Source organism: Muscardinus avellanarius (genome assembly GCF_963383645.1).
Source record: "Muscardinus avellanarius genome assembly, chromosome: 1".
Classification (NCBI taxonomy): Eukaryota; Metazoa; Chordata; class Mammalia; order Rodentia; family Gliridae; genus Muscardinus; species Muscardinus avellanarius.
Genome location: NC_137786.1, coordinates 223333044 through 223360671, shown reverse-complemented (window position 1 = coordinate 223360671; position 27628 = coordinate 223333044). Strand labels below are relative to the sequence as shown.

The 27628-nt window shown below is 37.0% G+C and overlaps 2 protein-coding genes across 2 annotated transcripts; both read left to right on the top strand.

Annotated features, from left to right (window-relative positions):
• Window positions 1-2212: 2212 nt before the first annotated feature.
• Window positions 2213-3157, top strand: LOC308265382 (olfactory receptor 5G3-like; the record flags this gene model as incomplete). Its single annotated transcript, XM_080699050.1, has 1 exon — window positions 2213-3157. The coding sequence occupies one exon, from the start codon at window positions 2213-2215 to the stop codon at window positions 3155-3157; it is 945 nt and encodes a 314-aa protein (XP_080555176.1).
• A 16259-nt stretch (window positions 3158-19416) lies between these two features.
• Window positions 19417-20361, top strand: LOC308265375 (olfactory receptor 5G25-like; the record flags this gene model as incomplete). Its single annotated transcript, XM_080699039.1, has 1 exon — window positions 19417-20361. One exon carries the CDS (start codon window positions 19417-19419, stop codon window positions 20359-20361), a length of 945 nt encoding a protein of 314 aa, XP_080555165.1.
• Between the last annotated feature and the right edge of the window lie 7267 nt (window positions 20362-27628).

Below are 27628 nucleotides of genomic sequence, written 5' to 3'. Positions count from 1 at the left end.
TCCTCCTGTCTCAGCCTCCAAAATGCTGGCCACCATGCCTGGATAAGGATATTCTTAAAGAAGTGAGTATAGTGCATTTTCTATAATAGGAAGTTTTGTATTACTTTGGACTTTGGGAATATAACCTCATCCCAAATTCTCTAAGGACAGCAGATTTTGGCATTTTCTTTACACTCATGAGATTAAACAACTGATTTTTGTGTTTTTTTTCCTGGACTGAATTGCCTTTAAAAATAATATAGAGATACGGATAATTACAAAGTATGGTCTTAAAAATTGCTAAGAGAGATTTTAAGTGTTCTCAACCATAAAAATGATAGGTATGTTAAATTATGTGTGTATTAGAATTAGCCATTCTACAATGTATATTATTTTAAAAATAACATTGTGCATGAGAAATATATAGACACTTTATTTGTCATGTAAAAGTAAATAATTACATAAAAATTATTATATACATGAAGAATTAAAAATTTAGATTTAGGAAAGGTGAAACAATCATCTTTATTTTATGGAAGACTTCATTGCATTCAAATAATAAACAAACAAATAGCAATTGGACTAAAATTTGAAACAATCTTTATTACCTCCTTATTCCACTCACTTAATCTTGGCATATTTGGATGAGAATTAAGACAAACATTTCTGCAATGAATAATGAATTTTTTAAATAAAAATCTAGAATTTTCTTTGTAATTGCCAAAAATATACTGTATATAGCAGTGAGCATATAACCATGATCATGATAAAAAATCATAAATTGAATAGCTACAGTCAGTATTTATTATTTGAAAAATATTCTATATTGAGTACCACGAAGTGATTATTATATAACCTGAAGGTACATTGCTTTTACTTACAGAGGGCACTAATTGATTATGTTGCATAAACTAGAATATTTTTTCATTTAAATAACCCTAAATAATTATCTTTTAGGAACTTTGAACAATTTTATTTGTTTTTCCTTAACTAATGAATCATTCAGAAAATATTCTTTTGAGAGTTTCCTCTCCATAAAGCATTACACATTTGACATTTCACATATATCATTAGTATAATCATTACAGGCTCAGTGCCTTAAAAGAAGTTTATGCAAAATATAGGAAATTATGTAAAATAATTATATGTCATTTTAGCCCAACAAATGCTTAATTTCCTACACAATTTCCAAGATGAATTGTTGCCAACATTTGTCTTGACTCTAAAGGAGAGCATCTCATGTTCTGCCACGGCATCAAATTCTTTTATTAGTGTTATACAGCTGGAAAAAATGACTACTCCTCTTCCCTTTCTTCTCAGTATTCTCATCTTATATTCTTTTTCTTGATGCGTCTTTTGAATTCACATCTATCATGGAGAAAATATATTTTCTCTTCTAAAAATAAGATTTTTATGAACACGAACAACTATTGTTTATATTTATTTATTTGCGATACTGGGGATGGAACCCAGGGGTATTCTACCTCTGAGTGACACCCCTAGCCCTAATTTTTTTTTATTCTTTATTTTTTGAAACAGGGTCTCACTCAGTTGCAAGGAGCCCCACTAAGTAGCTGAGGCTGTCCGGGAACCACGATCCTCCAGTCTCCACCTTCCGAATGCTGGGATTGCAAGCCTGTGTCACCGCGCCCGGCTATTGTTTATTTTTAGTAAGCTTTACTAGTATAAACTCTTTGTCAAGTATGTATGTTGTCTCTTGCACATTCCTTTATAAAGAGAAACAAAGAACAGACAATACACACATGTCTTAATATTACAATATTATTAATCATGCAATAAGAATATGAACTAGCCTTTCCCTAATGTCTACTTTTAACATTTAGACATCCCGTTTTTATAGTATACTCAATAAAGATATTACTAAGTGGGTTTTATTGTCTCATTATACAGTAGGATGAAATATGGAGGATTATTCTCATTTAAAATATAATTTTATAAGCTGAGGAAATTGTAGAACTCTTGATGAGAATGGGTACAGAATCCAAAGAGATCAAGTGTAAGTTGCTCTCGTGTACACAGAATCCTTTTACACCTGTCTAGAGCTAGTAGCTGGCAATGTTATCTCTCAGTTCAACAGCATTTCCGTTGTCTCTTATAGACCTGTTCAGTAGAATCTGTACTGGTTGAACATAGTATTTATTGCTGTTAATAATTACTTTTTTGGGGGTGATATAGTTCTTTTGCTTCCTTTACAACAGATTCCAACTGACCAATGGAAGAAAAGAATCAGACAGCAGTGACAGAATTTCTTTTCTTGGGCCTCACGGAGCAGCTCCATGAGAAGATCATCCTTTTCATCATGCTGTCCTTTATTTATCTCGTTACCCTGGGAGGTAACTTGGGGATGATCACTCTCATATGGCTTGATCCCAGACTCCATACTCCTATGTACTTTTTTCTTAGTCACTTGTCTTTTGTAGACATGTGCTCCTCTTCTTCCATTGCCCCTAAGACACTGCGTGATATCTTTGCAGAAAAAAAGGGCATCTCTTTTGTGGGCTGTGCTACACAGATGTGGTTCTTTGGTCTCTTCGTGGCAACAGAATGTTTCCTCCTGGCTGCCATGGCATATGATCGGTATGCAGCCGTCTGTAATCCCTTGCTGTATACACTCATTATGTCCCAGAGAGTTTGCGTGCAGCTGGTTATAGGACCGTACGCCGTCGCTCTTATAAGCACCGTGACCCATACGACTTTCACATTTTGCTTACCCTTCTGTGGTCCTAATATTATCAATCACTTTTTTTGTGACATTTCCCCATTGCTTTCCCTCGCATGTGCGGATATCTGGATCAACAAGTTGGTGCTTTTCGTCTTGGCTGGAGCCATAGGAGTACTCAGTGGTCTGATCATCATGGTCTCTTATATCTGCATCCTGGTGGCCATCCTGCGGATCCAGACTTCTGATGGGAGGTGGAAAGCCTTCTCCACATGTTCTTCCCACCTGGCAGCTGTCTCCATCCTTTATGGGACTCTTTTCTTTATCTATGTCCGACCTAGCTCAAGTTCCTCCATGGATCTTAATAAAGTGATTTCTCTCTTTTATACTGTCATGATCCCCATGCTGAACCCCCTCATCTACAGCTTGAGGAACAAGGAGGTGAAAGATGCATTTAGGAGAAAGTTGGAAAGAAAACACTTCCTAATAGGCAGGTAAGAGAATTCTCTTTGCGAGGTATCACAGATGTTGGTGCAAAATACATATTCATGACAACACTGGTCTGGGAATCAAAGGCTGCGCAGGAGCCCTAGCTCTGTCTGTTTATAGATTACTTTAAAAATAGAGAAGCCTGCCATGGTGGCCCATGCCTGTAATACCAGCACTTGGGAGGCTGAGACAGAAAGCTTGCAAATTCAAGACCAGCCTCAGCAACTTAGTGTTTCAAATTAAAAAAGGGCTGAAGAGAAGTGTAGCTTGGTGGTAGAATGCACCTGGGTTCAATCTCCAGTACCTACCCAAACAAAAACAGAATTCTTAAACACTTTTCTGTCTCTGTGACAGATTACTATTTTAAAATAACACAGAAATGAATTAAGAATATAAATTCAAAAATGTATTAGAAAAATGTATTAGGAAAAAACTTGAGTAATATTTGTACAATCCTGAGTGTATGAATACTCTTTAATTTAGACATGAAAACTAAAAATTATAAATAAAAAATCAAAACACTACAAAATATATTAAAAAATAAAGCAATAGAAAGTATTTGTATGCCTATGTCAATAATGAGCTAATATCCCTAAATATGCAAAGAATAGCCTCAAATCTATTATAAAAAATAGGACAATGAATATAGGCAAGTCATAAAACTGGAAATTCAAATTGCCAAAAATAAAAATAATTATTACATAACTATTGCTCAGGTAAATGAGGTAAATTTATAATGCCCAGAGAATGCCTTTCATTGCACATAAAACATTAATAGTTTCTAATCATGGAGAGGTCCTTCTTTGGTTATGTACACTTAGTTATTTTTTTTCACTGATAGGGGATAGATTCCATTTAAAGTGATAAATATATATGCTTTTATCTACTGTTTTTAATTAATATATATCATTTTACATGCTAATAGGATTCAATGTTATATTTCAGCATTTGCATAATAGCCTGTACTAATAAATTCAAGGCAATTAACATGTCTCCTCCTTATTAATTCTTTATGTGTGGAGCCTTCAAGCTCCTTTTTTCCAGATCTTCATAAAATATATAAGGGTTTATTATGAAGTGTAGTCACCACACTGTAATGAGGAGCATCAGGAATTATTCCTTCTCTTGAACTGTTTGGCACCCATCTTTCCAAACTCTCCTTATCTGCCGTTAACTTCAACTCTTTACCCAGAAAACTTTACTTTAGATATTTAGACCACAATCCCAGAAATATAAATACCAGTGTATTTATACTTAAGATTATATATAAGCCTGGCGTGGTGGTGCATAGCTGTTATTCCAGTACTTGAGAGGCTGAGACAGGAGGATTGTGGGTTCAAGGTCAGTCTCTGCAGCTGACCTCTGTGCCGGGCGTAATGGTGCATGCTTGTAATCCCCGCGCTTGGGAGGCAGAGACAGAAGGATTGCGCAGGTTTGAAGCCAGCCTCGCTGGCTTAAGAGACCCTGTTTCCAAATATAAAAAAATATATAAAATAGGTCTGGGAGTGTAGCCCAGAGGTAGAAGGGCTTTAAGGAACCCCAGTATCACACAAAAAAAATAGGGCTGGGGATGTAATTTGGAGTTAGAATGCTTTTATGTTCAATCCCCAGAATACTCCATGTTCCCAAAAAGATATATTGTAGTGGCAAAGAAAGTTAAAGGAAATAACATTAATTGTTAGAAAAAAAGAAAAGAATAACCTTTCTGTGACATCTTTTGCTGCAAATAAAAAGAACAAATTAGGTATTCATGGATTGACCTGGAGAGAACTATTTTATGCAATCACTGTTAGGTTAAAAAAATCAAATTGTAGATCCATATATAGCACTTATTATATATTTTAAAAGGCAAAATTCTAGCTGGGTACAGTGGTACATACCTGGAAGCCCAGTACTTGTGAGACTGAGACAGAAGGCTCACAAGTTTGAGGCCAACCTCAGCAACTTAGTGAAATCCTGTTTTAAAATAAAAAAAAATAAATAAAAAGGACTGAGGTAGATCAGAGGTAGAATTCTGATTTAAATTCTCAGTACCACAAGGCATGGTGGCGCACGCCTGTAAACCCAGCTTTGGGGAGGCTGAGACTGGAGTATTGAAGTTCGAGGTCAGCCTCATCTACTCAGTGAGGCCCTCTGCAAGTTAGTGAGACCCTGTTTCAAAATAAAGAATAATAAAAAAAAAAATAGGGCAAGGGGTGTAGCTTGGAGGTCGAATGCCCCTGGGTTCCATCCCCAGACCCGCAAAAAAAAAATAATAATCAAAAAAATTCAGTAACACACATAAAAAGGCAAAACTCTACATAATTAATAAAATTTGCCTATGTATAACTGTATGTGTGAGTATGGGAAGAATCCTGTAGACATCGATTACATCAATGGAGTGGCACCAGAGGTAGGAATGGAAAGCTTTTATTCATGTGCATATAGATTGTTCCTTATTCATGGTTCTACTTGGGATCAATTCAGATGGACTATTTCACCTTATGGCACATTGCTGCTGTGTCTGTGTGACTTTATTTATTAGAGGATCTGTCAAGACCCTGCTGGTTACGAGCAGGCCTGGATATGTGGCCATATGCTGCTTTGTGTGCGAGCATTCCTTCTTATCTGGGTGGAGAAACAGACCAGGATCTGTTTCACAAATGCCATAAAATTCATGGCTGGAGACAGCATGAACTCGCTCCGGAATCCCAGGGCCTGAGTTTATCTCTCACTGTGGCCTTAATAAATTCTTTTCCCATCGCCACAACCTTCAGTGTCATAAGTCTTCTGAATTACATGGTGTAAGTGGCAGGGCTCTTGTGTCACATCTGTGTCCTTTCCCACTTGGCATCCCTTTTACCACTGTCAGACCCCTGTGCTATTTGATACTTGGCTGGGACAATATTCTATTTTGGAATATGTTGCCTCCAAATGAAGGAGACCTACGAAGACGCGGTGCCTCTTTGTGAATTACATGCTGGAAGGCGTGCTCTCGGACAAGATCTGTAAAAGCTTTCCCGGAGTGTCAAATTCCTGAATCTTATTACAGTGGATCTCATACTTTCTGAAGCAAGTGTGTTTTACTAAGACCTCTAATAATCTAGCAACTGTTTGTGTTACCTACTCTATCAGAATGATGTTATCAATGTGGTGGATTCGCATGGTATTTTGAGGAATGCTTTAGACGACAGATGTCTTGAGATAATGAAGGAGGAGTAGGAGAGTTAACATAGCCTTGAAACAAAATCAAATGGAAATGTTCATCTTCACATGAATGCAAATTATTTCTGATCCTTTGTTTCTAGCCATATAGAAAAGAATATATTTCCCAAATTGCTGAGTGTAAACCATGTACCGGAGGCCTTATAGAGGCTCCCATTGGGATCAACTACTTGATCCCGAATGGGACTGTTCCTTGGTTGAACCTGAGGACATCTCTAGTTATTCTCCAGAAGCCATATGAGTTCTTTAGTCAGACAGCTGAATTAAACAGAGGGCTGGGAGTGATGACCTACATTACAGTCTTCATGTCTTTAGTGAGTTGGTAAAACAAAACAAAATGATAAATTCCATTCTGTTAAGGGAGAAGGGAGCCAAAGAATGCTATACTTATTTTTATGTACTTATACAAGGTATAAGTCGATAACTCCAGTACTTGGGAGGCTGAGACAGAAGGATCACAGGTTTGAGGTTCATGCATTAACTTAGCAAGACCCTGTTTCAAAATAAAAAAAATAAAAAGAGCTTAGGTAGAACGTCCCTAGATTTAATCCTTAGTACTGCAAAAAAAAAGTGTACATTGGAAAGAGAGTCTTCTTTGCAAATTTTTTTCTGATAAACATTTTCTGATAATTTTAGTATATTTTAATTTGAAAATATGGAAACAATTATTATGAATTGTTTTGAGCAGAGAGTAATTTCTGTCTATCATCTTCATTGTCTCAACAACTCAGAACATAGAAGCTTCTGTATTGTAGGACCTTTGACATTACCCACTGACTTCATAAAGATGTGGCTCTTGCACTAGTAGAGTAGAAAATAAAGCCCATGAAAGACAGAAGAGAAGAAAAATGTGATGATGTAGTTTAAAGGGAGCGATTTCTTTTAATTGCATAGAACCATAAAAGGCTTTCTGTATGCATGTGGTTATCATTAAGACATACCTTATGGAATAGAGAGAATTTTGGTTTCCAGTATTTCAACAAGTGAGAAGGGAATGACAGAACAGGTCTAAGAAAGAAATGCTGTATGTTGCTTCTGTGAAGATGGCAAATCACCAGGGCAGACTGAAATACAATAACAGAAGCTATCCAAGCATGCCCCGCAGGACTGAAGGAGCAACGTAACTGAGTACATGCTTGAATCTTCCTCAGACATGGAGAGCGTTCCAAACTTTACATGGAAATACAAAGGACCAAAATACCCAAGCTAATATTATTTAATTAATTAATTTTTTATTTTTTGGTGGTACTGGGGTTCCTGGAAGCCCTTCTACCTCCGGGCTACACTCGCAGACCTATTTTATATTTTTTTATTTGGAAACAGGGTCTCTTAAGCCAGCGCGGCTGGCTTCTAACCTGCGTGATCTTCCTTTCTCCGCCTCCCAAACACGGGGATTACAAGTGTGCGCCACCACGCCCAGCACCCAAGCTAATATTGAAAAATAAAATCAAGGTGGGAGGTTTTCCTCTATTAGATATAGATTTACAAATGTATGGCAATTAAGACATTATAAAAAATAAACAAAGAGCAACTGGAACAGAATAAAGCGTATAAATGCATCAGCTAATGTATGCTCATCGATTTTCCATTAAAGAATAAATAGATGCTGTGCATAAGCTATTTATGGTAAGGATAGAGGGGAAAGTTAGGATTTTAAAAAAACTATATTGGGTCCATGAAAATAAATAGAATTTTACCCTTACAACACACATTTATATCGATTCCAGGTGAACTGGAGATCAAGGTGTGAAAGGCAAGAAAAGAAATTATGCAAAAGATAATAACATATTTATGATTTGTGGTAGGAAAATATTTTTTAATCAGATTTCAAAATCACTAACTACATTTGAAGGAAAATATTTCTCCTCTGAACCACATTAAAAAAATTTCAGTACATCAAAAGAAACCATTAAAACTGTGAAACTGTAAGCCAAAGAGTGGAAAAATATAATGTGCACAGCTGACTTAGATATGAAATATATAAATAGACTATATGATTCAGGGACAATATCTGGGAAGATACTTGAATATTCCAAAGTTGCTCAAGTCCCTTCTTAACCGGCATGGGACAATTAAACATATAATGAAATACCATGATATACTCATGAAAATGGCTAAAATGATAAATGTTGGCTCTCATACACTACTTACAGGTGTGTGGTGCTACCACTTTAGCAAATTGGCCCCATAGCTGCATTGCAATGTATATGTGTCTTATTGACCTACCACCCTATAGCTAGCTCCCTTCAGCTCGACTGAACTTTAGAAAGAGTTCTTCCTGACTGTAGTCTCCTAACCTCCCTTTTCTAAGATCATTTATGTTAGAAAACTTAAGAGATAGAAATCTTTTCCTATCCTCTGGTCAGAGCAGTTCCCTCTGTCTGTGCTCTATAAATGGAACGAGGAATCCGGAATGACAGCACATTTGTTTACAGTATGGTTTGCTCAATATTTTAAACTCATTGTTGAGACCGAATGTTCAGAAAAAAAAAAGGCTCGTTTCAAATGGTTAACTTCTCATTGACCCGTTGACGATGCATCTAGTCACCTAAGAGCTCTGGTGGAGCTGTACATAAACTTAATGCTGTTTTGCGCTAACGTGGCATGCTTTCTGTAGCTCAAGAGTCAAGGAGGAATTTTAACCTTTAAATCTTTTTGTTAAAAAATAAATTGCATAAGGCTCTAGCTACCTTGTGGTTATCCTGATGAATATGAGTTAAAGTGAGACAAAACCTTCTGAAGAGGAGCCAGAATTCTAGATGCCAATTAATATTTGGGACTCTTTGAAAGATGTCAAAATATTGACATTAAGTTGGGTGTGGTGCATGCCTATAATTTCAGTATTTGGGAGGCTGAGACAGGAGAATGCTCGCTGTGAGGCCACCCTCAGCTACTTAGTGAGACCGTTTCCAAATAAAAAAATAAAATAGGGCTGGAGGTATAGCTTAGAGGTAGAAAGCCTCTGAGTTCAGTCCCCAGTAGCCCAGTAGTACACACACACACACACACACACACACACACACACACACACACACTCTGCACAAATTGATGTTCATGGGAATTTGGAAGAAGTTGTTTTATAAGTCATTCATGGAATCATTTGAGAGGATTAGCACTCCAATGCGGTAAGTGCCTATGTGGTGAAATAGCAGGACAACTAGAATTAGAAGTGGAGCCTGAATACACAAATGCCTTACTGCAATGTCACAATCACACGTTAACAGAGGGGGAATTGCTGCTTATGGATGAGACAAGAAAGTGGTTTCTTGTGATGGAATCTGCTCATGGTGAAGATGCTATGAACATTACTGAGAGGCCAACAAAGGGTTTGGAATATTACATAAGCTCAGATGCCAAAGAAGTGGCAAAGTTTTCGGCGACTAACTCCAGTTTTGAAAGAAGTTCCACTGAGGACACGATGCAACATCACCGGCTGTAGAGAAATCTTTCTGAAAGGAAGAGTCAATTAATGCTGCAAACACTTTTTGTTGCCTTTTTAAGCCATCCCAGACTTCATCAAAAGCTATTGCTGGATGTGGTGGCACACGCTTGTAATCCCAGCATTTGGGAGGCTGAGACAGGAGGATTGTGGTTTGTGGACAGCCTCAGCGACTTAGGCCCTTTGAAACTCAGTGAGACTGGGTTTCAAAGAAAAGAATAAAAAATAGGGCTGGGCCTGTTGCTCTGTTGCTCGGAGGTAGAATGCCCCTGGGTTCCGTCCCCAGTATGGCAAAAAAGAACAAAAAAGATATCTTGATCAGTCAGAAGCCTTGACATTGAAGTCAGACCTTACATTAGCAAAAACATCAGGACTTGTTGAGGGCTCAGATAATTGCGAGAATTTTAAAGGAATTTTAATTAAAGCATGGACATTTTTTAGACATAATGCTACAGCACACTTAGTAGATGAGAGTACAGTGTAAACAACGCTTTCATATGTGGACAAAATTTTATGATTCTTTTTATTGTGATATTTCCTTTATTGTAGCAGTTTCTGGAACAGAAACCATGACATCTCTAAAATAGTTCTGTGAAGGAAATTCACACAGTTTTTCTAGATTGGAAGTGTAACTATGAGACACTCTGCTCAATAAGATAAAAAACATGGCATAATATTTTAGTAACTTACAATGTGACAATAAAATAATTATTATTGATTGCAGTGGCCCAAATAACAGAGAATGTCCTAATATCTTAAGGAAGTAGTTGAACTTTAAAAAACAGAAGATCTAAAGACCTATTTTTTTGGTGGTTCATGTTAATTAGAATGGTGGATTTCATTGTGGCATATTCATAAATACACGCAATTTGATTAATTTCTTTCCTCATTATGTCCCCTCAACCTCTCTTTAATTGTCCCCTGGATTCCCTTCCTCTGCACTAAGGAAGCAATGACATTTTATGTTATGACATGTCCCCCCCCCTCCTGTTTTCCCTTCTTCTAGTTTTCACAAAAGAGCAAACACATGCACTACTTCTATAGTCTGGCCTATATTGCTTAACATTTTCCTCCCCAATTCCATCCATTTCCTATAAATAACTGTTTTTCTTTGACTGAAAAAAAAACTTTGTGTATATACACCACACTTTATTTATCCATTTACCTATTGGTGGTACCTCAGTTGATTCCATAATTTGGCTACTGTGAATTGTACCACAATGAACATGGGTATGCATATATCATTGTGGAATGCTAACTTTAATGTTTTTTGGTAAATATGGAGAAAGGAGTGTCATATCTAGATCATATGGTAGTTTTATTTATAGTTTTTTGATGAACTTCCATACTGATTTCACTAGTGACTGTATTAATTGTATCTCTAACAAATAAAGTTCCTTTACATCCTCACCAGCATTTATTGTTGTTTGTGTTCATGATGACTGTCATTCTGATTGAAGTGGGAATTTCAGTGTCATTTTGATTCGCATTTTTTCTGGCAGCTACAGATTTTGAACACTTTTATCCTATAACTCTTGGCCACCTGCATTTCTTTTGAGAAGTGCCATTTTATTTTATTTTCCCACTTAAAGAATGGATTACTTGTTTGGGGAGAGTTAAATTTTTTGAGTTCTTTATATATTCTGGATATTGAACCTCTGTCAAAAGTATACTTTGCAAAGATTTTCTTTTGTTCTCTGAGCTGTCTCTTCATTATAATCATTGCTTCCTTTGCAGTACAGAAGCTTTTCGTTTGATGTAACCTTACTTTACAGTTCATTATTGTTTTCTGAGTTACAAAAGTCTTTTTCAGGCAGTCGATGTCTGTGCCTTTATGTTGAACTGCTTCCCCTTTGTTTTCTTTTAGCAATTGCAAAGATTCTCATGCACAAATTCTTTTATCCATTCTGTATTGACGTTTTTGCAGGGCGAGAGGTAGAGGTCTAGTTTCATTCTTCTACATATGAATATCTGTTTCCCCCAGCACCGCTTGTTAAAGAGGCTATCTTTTTCCCCAGTGTATTTTTTTGGCACCTTCATCAAGAGTCAGATATGGTGTATAGAGAGTCTGCTCATTTTTTGTTTCCCTTTTTTCTTTCTTGCATTTTTGCTGAATTTATCAGCTCTGGTAGTTTACTGGTGGAACTTCATCCTATCATATGCATGTAGAAATAATTTCTTTTTCTATTTTCTTCCCTTTTTTTCTTTTGCCTAGTTGCTCTGGCTAAAATTTCTAGTACTGTATTAAGGAGTGGTGGGTGGATGTCCTTGACTTGTTCTAGATTTAAGAGGACATGCTTTCAATTTTGCTCCATTTTTCAATTTCCCCCCATATCCCCTATTTTTCAGTATGATGTTGTATTTGGATTTGTCATATAATATTTATTCTGTTGAGGTATATCGTCCCCTAAGACTCCGACCCGCAGGGGCTTAGAGAACGACACAGACACCTCTTCAGCTGAAATATGAATTCTTCTTTAATGGATCCTTAATTCTTCTTCATAATATCTCTGAATATGTCTCTTAATATGTCTGACAATGCGTACAACAAGCACAATATATATCAGCATCAAAATCCCTTCCTCTATTCCCTACCAACCCCAAGCTACCACAGCTAGGGCATGCACACTTCTGACTTTCTAATAGGCAGGCTGGTGGTAGCACGAGGTGCTGCGTCACTGATCATTCTGCAAGCACGTAGCATGGCACACTGCGCATGCTCAAGGAGACGTCCATCTTGTGAGTCTCATGACTTGGCTGCAAGCCTAGGCGCCATCTTGAATCCACGCTGGCAACAAGCCTGAGTGCCATCTCGGTCCAGCCGAGTGGGCCCCGACAGAGGTAAGTGCCTTATAACTATAATTTTCTTAGTTTTCTTCTCATAAAGTGATACTGAATTTTGTTAAATGCTTTTACTGCAAAATATTCATAGTGTTTAAATTTTCCATTCTCACCTCCACATGGACTAGCACTGTCTACCGGCCTTACCCAGGGGCCTTGTTATCCTCATGGTGATCAACTAACCCCAGCATTCTGAAACACTATATCTACCTGCCAGCCCTGGCCTGGGAGGAAGAGTAAGCACTAGTCATATTACTGGTTACTGGTGCCCTCTTGAGCATCAAATTCTATGGGTCTTGATGGATAATGTGACCTCTAGGTCTTTCCTTGGAAATTAGCCATCTGATAAGCCTTTTACCCACAAATTCTACATTTCCTACCTTCATAAACTTTTCAATACATCTCTACTCTGTATGCATTATTATTCTTATTTTTTTAGGTTTGGTAAACATTGGTCATATTTTTTTTCTTTTTCTTTTTTTTTTGTGATTCTAGAGATTAAGCCCAGGGGCATTCCATCTCCAAGCTACACTCCAGCCCTTTTTTATTTTTTTGTTGTGAAATCCAGTCTTACTAGGTTGCTGAGAATCTCATTAAATTGCTGAGGCTGGTTTAGAAGTCTGATCCTCCTATCTCAGCCTCCCAAATATTGGGATTATAGGCATATGTCAAAATACCCAGCAGCAAATATTATTTTCATGCTTTCAGGAGTTTTTCTGACAAAGGTCTTAGTACATTTCCCAGGGTTTTTGACTGGGTATTTAAGTACCCTTGAACAGTATCCTCAACTCAGAAACTCTTCCCTACTCAATTTTATTGTCTGGACTCTTTAATCAAGGTTTTTTTTTTTTTTAATCATCCAGTCCTACACATATTCTGTGGCTCTTTGCTAGCATATATTAATTAAACTGTGAAGTTTGGGAGCATATTACCTTTTTCCATTTCTTCTCTTTCTGCTTATACTATGACTTATCTCCAAATATAGACCTGCTGTCCATAGAATAGGAGAAGGTTTTCTGAAAAGAGCCCAGGATAACCAAGAGAGAGAGAGAGAGAGGAGAGAGAGAGAGAGAGAGAGAGAGAGAGAGAGAGAGAGAGAGAGAGGAAGAGAGAGATCTACATTTCCTTATAAATTCTGGAATGCTAGTTCTCAGCTGGAAGGGACAGGCCATGTATATAGGCAGGCCCAGAGGAGTCAGTATCTTCAGTGACCTCTACTCAGGGTCTCCATCCTAGTGTTAAAATTTCATGTCTTAACCTTGGCATAATAGAACTTCCCTGTTTGGGTACTGTCTTTGAGGCTAAGCCACTGTTGTTATTAAATCCTGAGCTTGGTGCTTGGTCTCTTCCCACCTCTGAAAGAGATGAGAGCTTCATTGCCTGTAACCAAGGGACCCTTTGGATCTCATTCTTGGCTTTCAATTGCTTGTTACTATTCTGTATTGTAGAGTATCAGTAGCTTAGCAGTAGGCATCAATTTCAATATCTATATAGAGTTATTTCATTCTAATATCTTAAATAATATATTAAACTTACCATTTATTATTGGAGCAATAAAACAATAATTGTTATGTTATAGATATAAAATATCCCCTGAAGAGCTCGTGTATTAATTTCAGAGTTGATGTAAGTCATGAGGGTTGTAATCTCATCAGTAGATAAGTCTGCTGTAATGGATTTACTGCCAGGTGGGCTGTGGCTGGAAAAGGTAGATCCCTGGGGGTGTGGCCTTAGCCACTGAGCTTTTGTCTTGTTTGCTTGTTTGTCTTGTTCCCTTGCTTGTTTGCTCTCTTGCTTTCAGCCTTCATTTTCTGAGAAGGGCCCTGCTCTTTCTCTCTGCTTCCAGTTGCCATGCTCTGAGATTCCTAGACCTGGCCTTACATGGACTACACCAAGAGTCTCCAAGAAACTATGAGCAAATAGATCTTTCTTCCTCTTAAATTGTGTGGTCAGTTCTCTTGGATTATATCAGTGAAAATATTGATGGAGACAGCAGTATTATCTCCCAATTTATCATATATAAAACTATTGTTCTATTTTCTTATGCTCAAATCATATGTACTTCCTAAGAACATGAAAAACACATTCTTCATTTCAAACAAACCAGTCAAATTCCAGGGTAACATTGGGATTCTACCTCTGCACTACACTCATTCCTATTTGATATTTTATTTTGAACATGGTTAGCTAAGCTGCTGAGGACCTTGCAAAGTGTCTGAGGCTGGCTGTGAACCTGTGATCCTCCTTTCTCAGCCCCTCGAGTCTTGAGATTACAATTGTACACCATCATACCTGGATAGACTACATTTAAAAAAAATGTGAAGGATTTGTAGTATCATCATCAATTCGTGAGCAATGACTGGCTTTCAATCCAGCATTCAGTGTTCAAAAACAACATCAGGAATTTGAAAGCATGAACAGAATTATGATCCATATTGCATATTTGTAGTTTGATCTTACCATTTAAGGTAATGTGTGTATGTTGATTCCTCCAGAGTGAAGTAAAGGCATTACATTAACTTATTTTTGTAGAAATTTGGAATGTTGAGTAATATTTTATCTTAGAAAGTTTCATTAGCCATAACATTTTGGGGATATTTTAGAGAAGCCAATAAATAAAAAGCATTACATTAAAAAAATCAAACTATTGGGCCATTTTTTTTTCTCTAAGGACTCTGACACATACTTACCAACAGTTCTGGAAGTTCTTATTATCACCTTGATAGGACTGATTCAGTTTCAGCTCAATAATTTCACCCATTTTCACAGACCAGTTTTGATACCGTTACAGGCTAGATTTTCCAGAGGCAAAAACTGAAAAGATATTTGGTTTGTAAGATGTGTATTGGGGATTAACACTAGCAAATACTAGGGAAAGAATGTAGAATTAGGCATATGAGGAAGTTAAACTGTGAAGCAGACCTGACATAGCCCATAGCCCTATAGAAATGTAGCAGAACCCTAGAACATGAATCGACAGCCACAGTTCTTCCACAGTAAATAAAGAGGGGCAGGCACTTGTATCCATGCTTACTCAGTCACTTGACTGGGTCTGTCCCTGCAGAGGTATGGTCTTGGGAAAGACAAATCTCTAAAGCTGAGCAGAATCCTGAAGCAGACAAGAGTAGAGAAAAGAGACCAGGAAAAAGAGAGGCGCAGGACAACAAAATAGACCAATTTATAATATATGCATACATATGAATATATTAGAGTGAATACCATTAATATGTGTAATTGTAATGTACTATAAAAATTTAAAACAAAAATAATTCTCAAATCCCCACAGTGGCTGGAGCTGGTGCTGAGAATGTAGCAGTTGACAATTCAAAACTAGAATTTCCTAGGCAGAGGCGAGTCTCAAAGGGAATAGAGATTCTTATACGCAGTGCAGTTGATTCAACCCCCAATTCTCTTAAATAATAACTCCAATATTGCTCCTATGGGACTCGATCTCCTGAGCTTCTGTTACTTTGAAGGTGTTGTTTCCAATTTACTCAGAGATCTTTGAAAACCCTCTCCTAATTAATGAACACCTATTAAAAATGTGCTTATTGGAAGGGTCATTTTGGAAGATGGTATCACCATATCATCTTCTTTAATACCTGCAGAAGTGGCAAGGAAAGAAGAGTCTACTTCTTAGAGTAATTTAAGTTCACTATAGGAACCAGGCAGGTAGAGTCTGTGATTTCCTTTTCCAGAGAGGTGAGTTAACTGTTTTCTAAATTGTGTTCAGGAGGCCAGGTATGCAAAAATGAGTTAAGAAACATGTGTAAACATCTTCACTAAGCTCACTAGGAAGAAAAGTTTGATAAAAATAAAATATTTAGTCTGGGTATTTTTTTTTTGTTTGGACCTAACTTAGGTATACATTGTGGTTTTGTTTTTGGCATAGACACAGGGAAATGTGCTGAAGATTTATGGGCTCATAGAACAGAAGTAAGAGGTCTGAGATTTTCAGGCCTTAACTTTTTCACTTAGCATAGATAGTATAATTGGATAAACAACCTTTGAATATGCTTATTTTTCTTTTCCTTCTGCTCCTGCACAGTTACATACATATGGGATATCATAGTTTTGTCTATTAGAAATTTTGGACTGAGTAGGGCCTCTTACTGAAATCAATAATTGTTGTTTCATACAGGATTTCAAGTTGAATGCAAAGTTCTAAAAACAATTGTCAGTGTCACATATATTTTATTATTTTTGCTTACAGAAGGGATCAGTTGAGTTTATAATGTGTACATTCTGATTTTTTTTGGGGTGGTGGTGGTACTGGGGTTCCTTGAAGCCCTTCTACCTCCGGGCTACACTCCCAAACCTATTTTTACATTTTACATATTTTGGAAACAGGGTCTCCTAAGCCAGCACGCGCGGCTGGCTTGGAACCTGCGCCATCCTCCTGTCTCTGCCTCCCAAGTGCAGGGATTACAAGCGTGCGCCACCACGCCCGGCTTCTGATTTTAATTGTATAAATGTTTTCAGTGACATAACTTTACTGTGAAACTTAAAATTCTTTGTTTCCATTTTATTTGTATAATAAATAATGAAAGTATAAATAACCAGAAATAACTTTATGTATAGAATATATTACAGCAAAATATATTGAAATCTTTTATGTTTTTTTCTGACAAATATTAAATTAGACTCCACCAAATTTTTTTTCTAAGCACCATTCCTTCTGATATTATAAGAAGTCAGAAGTTTTTATGTAATTAATCTTCAGTTAGCCAAAATATATTTTTTTACCAGGGTTAGAAGTTACTTGATTTTTTTACAACCCTGCTCCTGCTGCAAATGCCATAAATATTTGTGTGGGGCTTGGTGGTCAAAATTGTAATAAAAAACTTGAAGGCTCGAGATGTATGTTACCCTTCCTCAGTTTTCTTTTTTCTTTGCACTATCCCCTCTTACCCCCTTCTTCCTTTTTTTCAATCCCTTTATTCATTTAAAAAATTTTTATAAAATAAATATATATTCAAAAGAAGGACAAACACAGGAAACAGAGGTCCTGTGTATCTTAAACTCAGTTTCTCCAATGATTGTATCTCAGACCACTGCAGAGAAACATTAAACCCAGAAAATGACATGGTGTGCTTGTGTGGACAGTTCGGTTAGGTTTTGGATCTGAACTGTTTCTTAAAGGCTCGTGGCTGAAGACTCGGTCTCCAGTGTGGCAAGGTTCAGGTGAGTATTTTGGGAAGTGATTGAATCATGAAGGCTCTGACTTCATAAGTAAATTGATCCAATGACATATTGATAATCTGATGATGTTAGCAGAGGTAATAGGTAGACACATGGAGCTGCTGCCTATTGAAGAAAGTAAGTAACTGGGTGTTTGCACTGGGATATTCTTATCTCTGGCCCCTTTTGCCTTCCTCACTCTGCTTTCTTGCTGCCATGAGACGGGCAGCTTTCCTCTGCCACCTCCAGTCTCATCAGCTGATGAAGCCAGCCAAGCATGGACTGAAACCTTTGAAATTTTGACCCCAAATAAATCTTCCCTATTCTAGGTTGTTTCTCTCATATATTTTTTTCCGAGAAATGGAAAGCTGACTAACAAAATTTCCATATTATTTCATTACATATGTACATTAGTTTTTGTTTAAAGACAATCACTATCAGGGTTCACTACGCCATCATCACAAAGCTCTCTATTTTCTAACTCTTTAGAGTTCTCCCACCACCTTCTCTTCCACTGTCTCGAATCTATACAAGTAACATGTTCTTCATCTCTATACTTTTGACATTTTGTGGATGCTGTCTAAGTGGATTCACAGAGAATGTGACTTTTGAGATTGGCCTACTTCAATTCAGTATAATGCCCATAAGAACCATTTAAGCTGTTGCTGGTGTCATAGTTTGTTCAACTCTGTTATACAGTAATGTTCGGGGTATTGGCTGTATCACAGTTTAACCATTCACCCATTATAGGACATTTTGTTGGCTTAAAGTTTTTGATGTCATAAATAAAGCTGCTACAAAATCTAGTATGGGTTTTTGTGTCGATGTAAGTTTTTATATCTTAGGGATAAATGCCCATGAATGCTTTTTTATTCTTAAAACATATAATCTTCTTTTTCATGTACCTGGTAACAATGAATAGATCACAGCTCCTACTCAATGATTGTGAATTGATCCCTTATTTGATGGAGATAAAAATTCAGTGTAGACAAATTATATTAATAGTAATATGTACCAATAATATGAGGTAATGCAAGTAGATGAGGGAAAGGATGCCAGAGGAGATTTTGTTCAGTTGTTTGATTCTTCAACCAAAGCCAAGTTCTCTTTTCTCATCCTTTCCTTCCATAATGTAAATATCAGTAGTCATTTTTTGGACAGTATTAACTATTTATACAGACTCTAAGGAATTTACATTCCTAACACTCAATTGACCTTAGTTTAGGGTGGGTATCAACCTGAATTCATAAAATGTCTTTCTGTAAAAACTTAAAGTCAGGTGTCTCAAGATAGTTAACTCAAGATAGGAGACTTGCTATAGATAGTTCCCAAAGGTCACTTCTAAGAGTAAAATTCTGCTTCTGCACAAATATCTTCTTTTAACAAAAGGGAAAACCAAAATCCTGGAGAGGTCCAGTGAATAACTCAGAAGAACCCAAATGGTGAACAGGGATTTAGCGGGACCCGAGTGACAGAAAGTTGACTGTCAGCCTATCCTATGCAACTTAAAAGATGCATGGATACATCAGATGAAAAATAGAAGTCTTTACTTATGAACTTACATAGAAAGGTTTTATTTTTCTTTCAACAGATTAAATGAGAAATGGATGGGGGAAATAAAACTTTGGTGATCGAGTTTTTTTTCGTGGGCTTAACAAATTCCTTCCAGCTCCAAGTTGTCCTGTTCCTGACGTTCCTCCTTGTTTACCTCGTCACTCTCTTGGGAAACCTGGGCATGATTGCTCTTATTTGGATGGATTCCCGACTACACACCCCCATGTACTTTTTTCTCAGCCACTTGTCTTTTGTGGACACTTGTTCCTCTTCTGTCATTGCTCCCAAGATGTTGTCTGACGTCTTTGTGGATAAAAAAGTAATTTCTTTACTGGGTTGTGCTCTCCAGTTGTGGTTTTTCGGTCAGTTTGTAGTGACTGAATGTTTCCTTCTGGCCGCCATGGCTTATGACCGGTACATGGCCATCTGTAAGCCCTTGCTGTATACACTGATTATGTCCCAGCGGGTCTGTGTGCAGCTAGTGGCAGGGCCATATGCTGTGGGCCTAATTAGCACAATAACACATACCACTTTCACTTTTCGCCTGCCCTACTGTGGTCCAAATGTCATCAATCACTTCTTCTGTGACCTCCTTCCTGTGATCTCTCTGGCCTGCGCAGATACTCAGGTCAATAGGTTTTTGCTTTTCATCCTGGCCGGAGCCTTGGGAGTCCTCAGTGGTGTTATCATCTTGGTGTCCTATGTGTATATTGTGGTCGCCATCCTGAGGATCCGCTCAGCTGACGGGAGGCGCAAAGCCTTCTCCACCTGCTCTTCTCACCTGACGGCTGTCTCCATCCTATACGGGACTCTCTTCTTCATCTATGTGCGACCAAGCTCTAGCTTCTCTCTGGATATCAATAAAGTGATTTCTGTATTCTACACTGCGGTGATTCCCATGTTGAACCCACTCATCTACAGCCTGAGAAACAAGGAGGTCAAAGACTCATTCAGAAGAATTTTAGAGAGGAAGAAATCACTTTTTGTCAAGTAAATGAGACCACAGTTGCACTAAAGATTGGGACATAATATCTGATGGATCCAAAAGTACTTGACTGAGTAATGGAAACCCTTAGTTTGAGATCCTCTCCTCTCCTCTCCTCTTCTCTTTCACTCTATTTTATTTTATTTATTTATTTTTTGCAATACTGGAAATAGAACTCAGGGGCATTCTACTTCCAAACTACACCCTCAGCCCTATTTTTTATTTTTCATATAGAAACAGGGTCTCACTAAGTTGAGGAGGGACTAACTAAGTAGCTGAGGCTGGTCGTGAACCGTGATCCTCCTGTCTTAGCCTCCAAGTACTGGGATTGCAAGGGTGCACCACCACATCAGGCTTTTGTCTCTCTTTATAGTGAGGACTAAAACCATACACATTCTACCTCTGAGCCGCACCCTAGTCCATTTTCTTAAATTTGAAGCAATGACTTGCCAAGTTTCTGAGGCTGGTCTGGAACCTGTGATCTTCCTGTCTTTGTCTCCCACATACTGTGATTACAGGTGTGCACCACCATGCTCAGTTTTGAGATTCTTTGTTTAATGTCCATGTCATTGATGAGTCCAACAAAATCTTTAGGGAGCAATTTCATCACTCAGCAGGAATTGGATTTTGAACTTGAACTAAGACGAATGGATCACAAAGCTTGTGCATATCAGAAAATATTGTCAATGTTTATGACTGTGAAATCAGTGTTCATTATTAAATCCTGAGTAAATGAAAAAAAATCATAAACATTGAAATTAATAATACCTAAATACTGAGTACTAAGTACTAAGTTCTCTTAGTTTTATGCCAGCTTTATCTTGATTCTTTTAAAACAGACTTTAGTAAATGGTGTTATTGTGTTGAAATATCAACATGGTACTCATGTTTGAAATGGACATATTTTGATGATCTTTTGCTTCATTGTGCACTGTGGCAATCATAGCAACTTGTAGGATTTTGTCCCTTAAATATGTGATTCATGCATGGAAAATACAACATGCATTGCAGTTCTTCTGTAAAGTAGCAGGTGTTACTATTTTCACTGCTTTTTTGTATGGTAGGCAGGACCATCATTACCAGTTTAGAGAGCCCAAACCTGATAGCCCTGGAGAATCAATCCATTTCCTATAATTTTGTAATTTGATCCTGTGTTTTTCCCTTCCCATATAATATTCTTTCAGTCCTTCTGTACGCCTTTAATGGGACATTGCACTCATCTAAGAAATAAGGGGCACATTTACTTTCTACAGATGTCATACTCACTCAGATTTACACTCTACCTTTTATTTGGTGACCTTCTTTGAGAGGAATTTGATGTTCTTTATAGACTTTGAAAGATGTAAATAGCCTCTAATGTAATAAAAAGTTCTTGTTTTTTTATACTTTTTGGTGCCTTACAGTCTCATTTCATAACATAGTTTATACTGTTAGTAACACACATGCACACAACACTTGGTGACTCTCCCCAGCACAATGCTTTCTTCCAGAGAGGCTGTTTGTGTCAAAGATGATTTGGGCAAAACTCATCAAGATGCTGATTTATGAAAAGGGAAATGGAATCAAAGAATGATGCAATTACTAAATTTAATAGTTCTTAGATATATCTAATATGTTACAGGCATATCGTGGGGTATTATGAACGTAAGGTATTATACATGCATAAAAGTTACCGTGGAAGTTACACTCTTGTAGAGTAGAAAATCAAGCGATTAAACAAAAACCTTAAAAGTTAATTATATAGATTTCTTTAAAAATTTTTCAGAAACCAAGATAGAATATGAGGTCATATTTTAGAAAATATGAGAAGAAAAATGTCTTTAAAAACATTAGTGTTTGAAAAAGATGAAGAATACCTGTTCTTTGGTATGGTTTTTCAGGAAGCCTGAGTATCATTATTTGCATCACAAATGGAGAAAAGCCCCTCCCCCACAACCTAATAAAAGGGACCTCTGGATTTTCTAGGAGGTGGAGCCATGTGTGCAGGTTAGTTTCTTCCTATGGTCAAGGTATTATTTTTACTTCATCATATAATGTGGGTATGTTTGAAATGAAGAGGCTGAAAGTAGGAGACTATGTAATGCTTTTTTTGGGAGAAGGAAATCACTATGAGCCATATAAGCGCTACAAAGCATTACTACATTTGAGAATAGGTTAATATTCTTCTTATCTTCTCAACAAGTAACTGTTGTGAAAGCAACAAACAAGATCTTTTAAGGCAGACTTTTTTTCTATATTAATTCTATTCTATTTCCAAATAACTCCAATAATCCAGAAATGGAATCCAAAACAAACAAAAACAGAGCCAAGAAAAACATTTAAGTAATTGTATTTTAAACTCTAAACTCTGATTTGTCCATTAGGCAGCCTCCCTTCTGCCCTTCTTTCCTTCCTTCCTTCCTTCCTTCCTTCCTTCCTTCCTTCCTTCCTTCCTTCCTTCCTTCTTCCCTCCCTCCCTCCCTCCTTCCCTCCCTCTCTTTCTCCCTTCCTCCCTCCCTCCCTTTCTCCCTCCCTTCCTCCCTCCCCTCTCTCTCTGCTATACAACTATGTTTGCACCATTTTGGAGATCCTAATATGTGATTTCTTCCATTAGAACTAATGTCTTATGTATTATTTCTGCACTCTGTTTCCTCTGGCTGAAGTAGTGTTTCAGTTATACAATGGGGAGTATAACAGGGGCTCATTGTATTCATGGAAAACTTAACAGATGACAAGCATTAAATTATTTACTTAATGAGCATTACAGTTTGACAGACATTGGTTCAAATCAGATGCCTGAGATTCCCTATATGAATGGCTTAAGCACAAATTGAAAAAAAAAATCTTCAGATTGAATAAGTATACATACAAACTTTAAATATATGTGTGATTTAACTTTGAGTTTGGCATTCAACAGATAATTTAAAAATGTTGGTGTTTGCTGGGCATGGTGGTGCACGCTTGTAATCCCTGCGCTTGGGAGGCTGAGACAGGAGGACCGCACAGGTTTGAAGCCAGCCTCAGCTACTTAGTGAGGCTCTCAGCAACTTAGTGAGACCTTGTTCCCAAATAAAATATAAAATAGGTTTGGGAGTATTGTCCGGAGGTAGAAAGCCTCTGGGTTCCACCCCCAGTACCACCAAAAAAAAAAAAATAAATAAAAAAAAATAAATAAAAAGCAAAAACAAAAACAAAAACAAATAAAAATGTTCATGTTTTAGTAGTAAATGGACTTTTTTCTTTAGGATTTATTCCACGTAATACTATATAACTGTTCTGGCAATATGATTTTCATTTATCATTTTTTGCAAAGCAGCATACTCTGTAAGAATAGCATGCAGAACATATTAACTAGATATATCTTTATTATTTGTGGCAGGACATTTTTGATAGAAAAATATATTTTAACCAGACTAAAAAAACTACTGAACTTGAGAGAAAATGTTAATACCTTGAACCATTTCAAAACCAAATTTTATATATCCAAAGTCACTATTAAGACTAGGAACATGAACTGGATTTGGTGGTGCACTCCTGTAATTCTAGTACTTGGAAGGCTGAGACAGGAGGGTTTCAGGCTTGAGGACAGTCTTATTAAACTAGGGAGATTCTGTTTCAAAATCAAAAAAATAAGCTGGGTGTGGTGGCACACACTTGTAATTCCAGCATTCGGGAGGCTGAGACTGGAGGATCGTGGTTTGCAGACAGCCTCAGGTACTTAGACTCTCCGCAACTCAGTGTAGACCCTGTTTCAAAATAAAGACTAAAAAATAGGGCAGGGGGTGTAGCCTGGAGGTCAGATGTCCCTCGGTTCCATCTCCAGACCTGAAAAAATATTTACTCAGCCATTGAGAAGAACAAAATTATGATATCTGCAGAAAAATGTATGAAAGTAGAGAATATGCTCAGTGAAATCAGTCAGTAGCAGAAAGCAAGGGTTTAATGATTGTTTTCATATGAAGAAGCTAGACAGAAAATAGGAAACAAAAGAGATTTTAGATAATTGAGAAAAGAGACTAATAGAATGGTAGAAGAGGATGGGGGAGGAAAGTGGGGAGAGGAAGAAGAACTGATGAAGGAAACAGTTCCAATAATTCTGTTCGAGTATGAAGGTGTCAATACCAATCTCAGTAACGTGTGGGGAGGGATCAGTAGCAGAGCAGGACCTGAAGGTAGTGATATCAAGACCTGTGTACCTTTCTGCTTGTATCACTTTGAATCTCATCACGGTGTATAATTACAATGCATCAATAAAATATTAAAATAAGCAAACATAAACTATTTGCAAGCTGGGGCGATGCTATGGGAAATTGTCTATAATCTTTGCTTTTTCTTATGAGGTGGGAAGATGCAAGAAGAATTCAATATTATGTCATGACATTTTCTCTGAAGAACAATACAACTAGGCAAAGAGAAAGTGAGTGAGGGAGAAGGTAACCACTCTCCTTTACAGAGAGTGGTTAGAGAAATTATTTGAAATTTAGGATGATAAAGAAAGAGAAAAGGTCAGAGAACCAAACTAGTTATTATTATAATTCCCACAGAAGAAAATATTTCGGCAGCAATCTTAGTGATATGAGGAAGTAAGTTAATTTTGCAGATACATGGAGAGAAACATGTTTCATGCAGAAGGAATGAAGAAATTGAAGATTCCAGAGTAGGATCCTGCTTTGCTAGTTTTAAAAGAAAAGTAAATGGACTGACAAAAGAGAGGGAGGGGATTCCAGGTCTCTACTAATGAATTTCATGGATTATTATGCCATATGTAGAAGTTAATTCTCTCAAAGCATTTTAAGGAATGTACTGCCTGTAGTGAACACCACTGGTGACAAGAGGAATGTCCTGTGGCAATGCTATGTGAACAAATAATTCCTTCTGAAATTACTTTAGAGACTCCTGATCATTTACCATAAAAAAATCAAAACTCATTTTTTATAATATATGTGAAATTTAGGTTCAAACTTATGCTTTCAAACTTGAATTTTTTAAAAAAAATTATTGGTGAATTGTAGTCCTATATCTTAAGACATATATGCATATATCCACACATTACCCAATTAGCCCTTAACCAATTCTTGCCTCATTCCCTCCTCCTGCCTCCTTCTCATCCTTGGCTTAGTGACTGACTTTGATATGTTTGTTTAAAGTACATCATGTGCATTAGAGAATTTTCCCCTTTGCCCTTCTCATCCCTTCAGGTATCCTTATTTGCTCATCTATAGAATCTCCTTTTTCATCTAGAGTTCCTCCTATGACTTATTTTTCCCTTGCTTTCTCATATTAGGGAGAGCATCAATTCCTTATTTTTGTGACTAATTAATCTCACTTAGCATAATGTCCTCCAGTTCTATCCATTTCCCTGTAAATGATGTTATTGTGTTCCTTATGACTGAGTAAAATCCCATTGTGTATATATCCCATTTCTGTAATCCATTCATCTGAAGATGGACATCTTGGCTGATTCAATACTTTGGCAATGGTGAATTGTGCAGCTATGAACATAGATACACATGCATTAGTTTGGTACTTTGGGTAGATACCCAGAAGTGGTATTGCGGGATCATATGGTAAGTTCATTCCCATTCTTCTGAGGATCCTCCATATTGTTTTCCAAAGTGATTGCACTAATTTTCAATCCCACCGACAATGATTTAGAGTTCCCAGTTCTCCACATCCTTGCCAGCATCTGTTGTTGTTTGTGTTTTGAATGATTGCCATTCTAGTTGGAGTTAGGTGAAATCTCGGGGTAGTTTTGATTTGCATCTCTCTGATTGCTAATGATTTTGAGCATTTTTTCATGTATTTATTGGCCATTTGAATTTATTTCTCCATGAAGTATCTATTTAATTCATTTGCCCATTTTGTGATTGAGTTATTTGTTTTCTTTGTGCTGAGTTTCTTGAGTTCTCTGTACATTCTATATATTAGTCCTCTATCAGAGAAGTAGTTGGCAAAAATCTCCCATTCTGTTGGCTCTCAGTTGAGGTTCTTGAAAAATAGGAACGAGACAAGGATGCCCATTATCACCACTTCTCTTCAGTATAGTACTTGAGACTTTAGCCAGAGGATTAAGGCAAGAAAAGGAAATCAAAGGAGTACAAATAGGAAAAGAAGAACTCAAACTTTAACTATTTGCAGATGACATGATACTATACTTAGAAGACCCAACAAACTCAATCAAAAGGCTTATAAAACTTCTCAACGAATTCATCAAAGTGTCTGGATACAAAATTAATCTTAAAAAATCAGAAGCTTTTCTGTATACAACCATAAATCCACTGCAAAAAAAAAAAAACATCCAGAAAACAGTTCCATTCAGGATTTTCCACAAAAAAATAAAATACATTGGAGTAAACTTAACAAGGAGGCAAAAGACATCTACAAAGAAAATTATAAGTCATTGAAAAAGAAATCAAAGAAGACCTTAGAAGATGGAAAGATCTTCCATGTTCTTGGATAGGCAGAATAAATATCATCAAAATGGCCATTCTTTTGAAAGTGATCAAACTTAAATTTTGTAAATTTTCAAACAGACAGCTTGGACTACTCTTTACCTCCCTAAAATGTAGCTGTCCAATTTTTTTTCCAATTTATATCCATTTCTGGATAGAAAGCCCAGTCCACTTTATTTTTATTTTCTTGTATTTTAGCCTGCCTTTGAGATTTGTCACCTCCAGTAGACAATTTTCAGTCTCTCTAGTTGTGTGTGTGTGTGTGTGTGTGTGTGGTGTTACTAGGGATTGAACCTAGGGGAATTCTTCCTTCAAGCAACACCCTAGTCCTTTTTTATCTTATTTATTATTTGAAAAACGGGTCTTGCTAAATTGCTGAGGGCCTTGCTATTTTGCTGAAGCTGGCGTCTAAACTTCAATCCTTCTGTCTCAGCTACCCAAGTATGGGGATTACAGGTGTGTACCACCATGCCCAGTTCTTAGTTTACTTTATTTTGTTTTGTATTGTTTTGGTACTGGGGGTTGAACTCAGGGCTATTTTATCTCTGAGCTATATCTCCATCCATATTATATTTTTTATTTGAAAACAGAGTTTCGCTAAATTGCTGAGTCTCTCTAAATTGTTGAGGCTGTCTTCTAACCTTTGATATCTGTCTCTGACTCTTAAGTACTGGGATTATATGTGTGTACCACCATGCCCAGATTTCTGGTTTTTTTTTTATTTTTTATTTTGTTGAAGTACAGGGGATTTAACCCAGGAGCATTCTACCTTTGCAATACACTACCAGCCATATGTTTTATTTTGCAATAAGATCTCACTAAGTTAAGGAGAGCCTCGCTATATT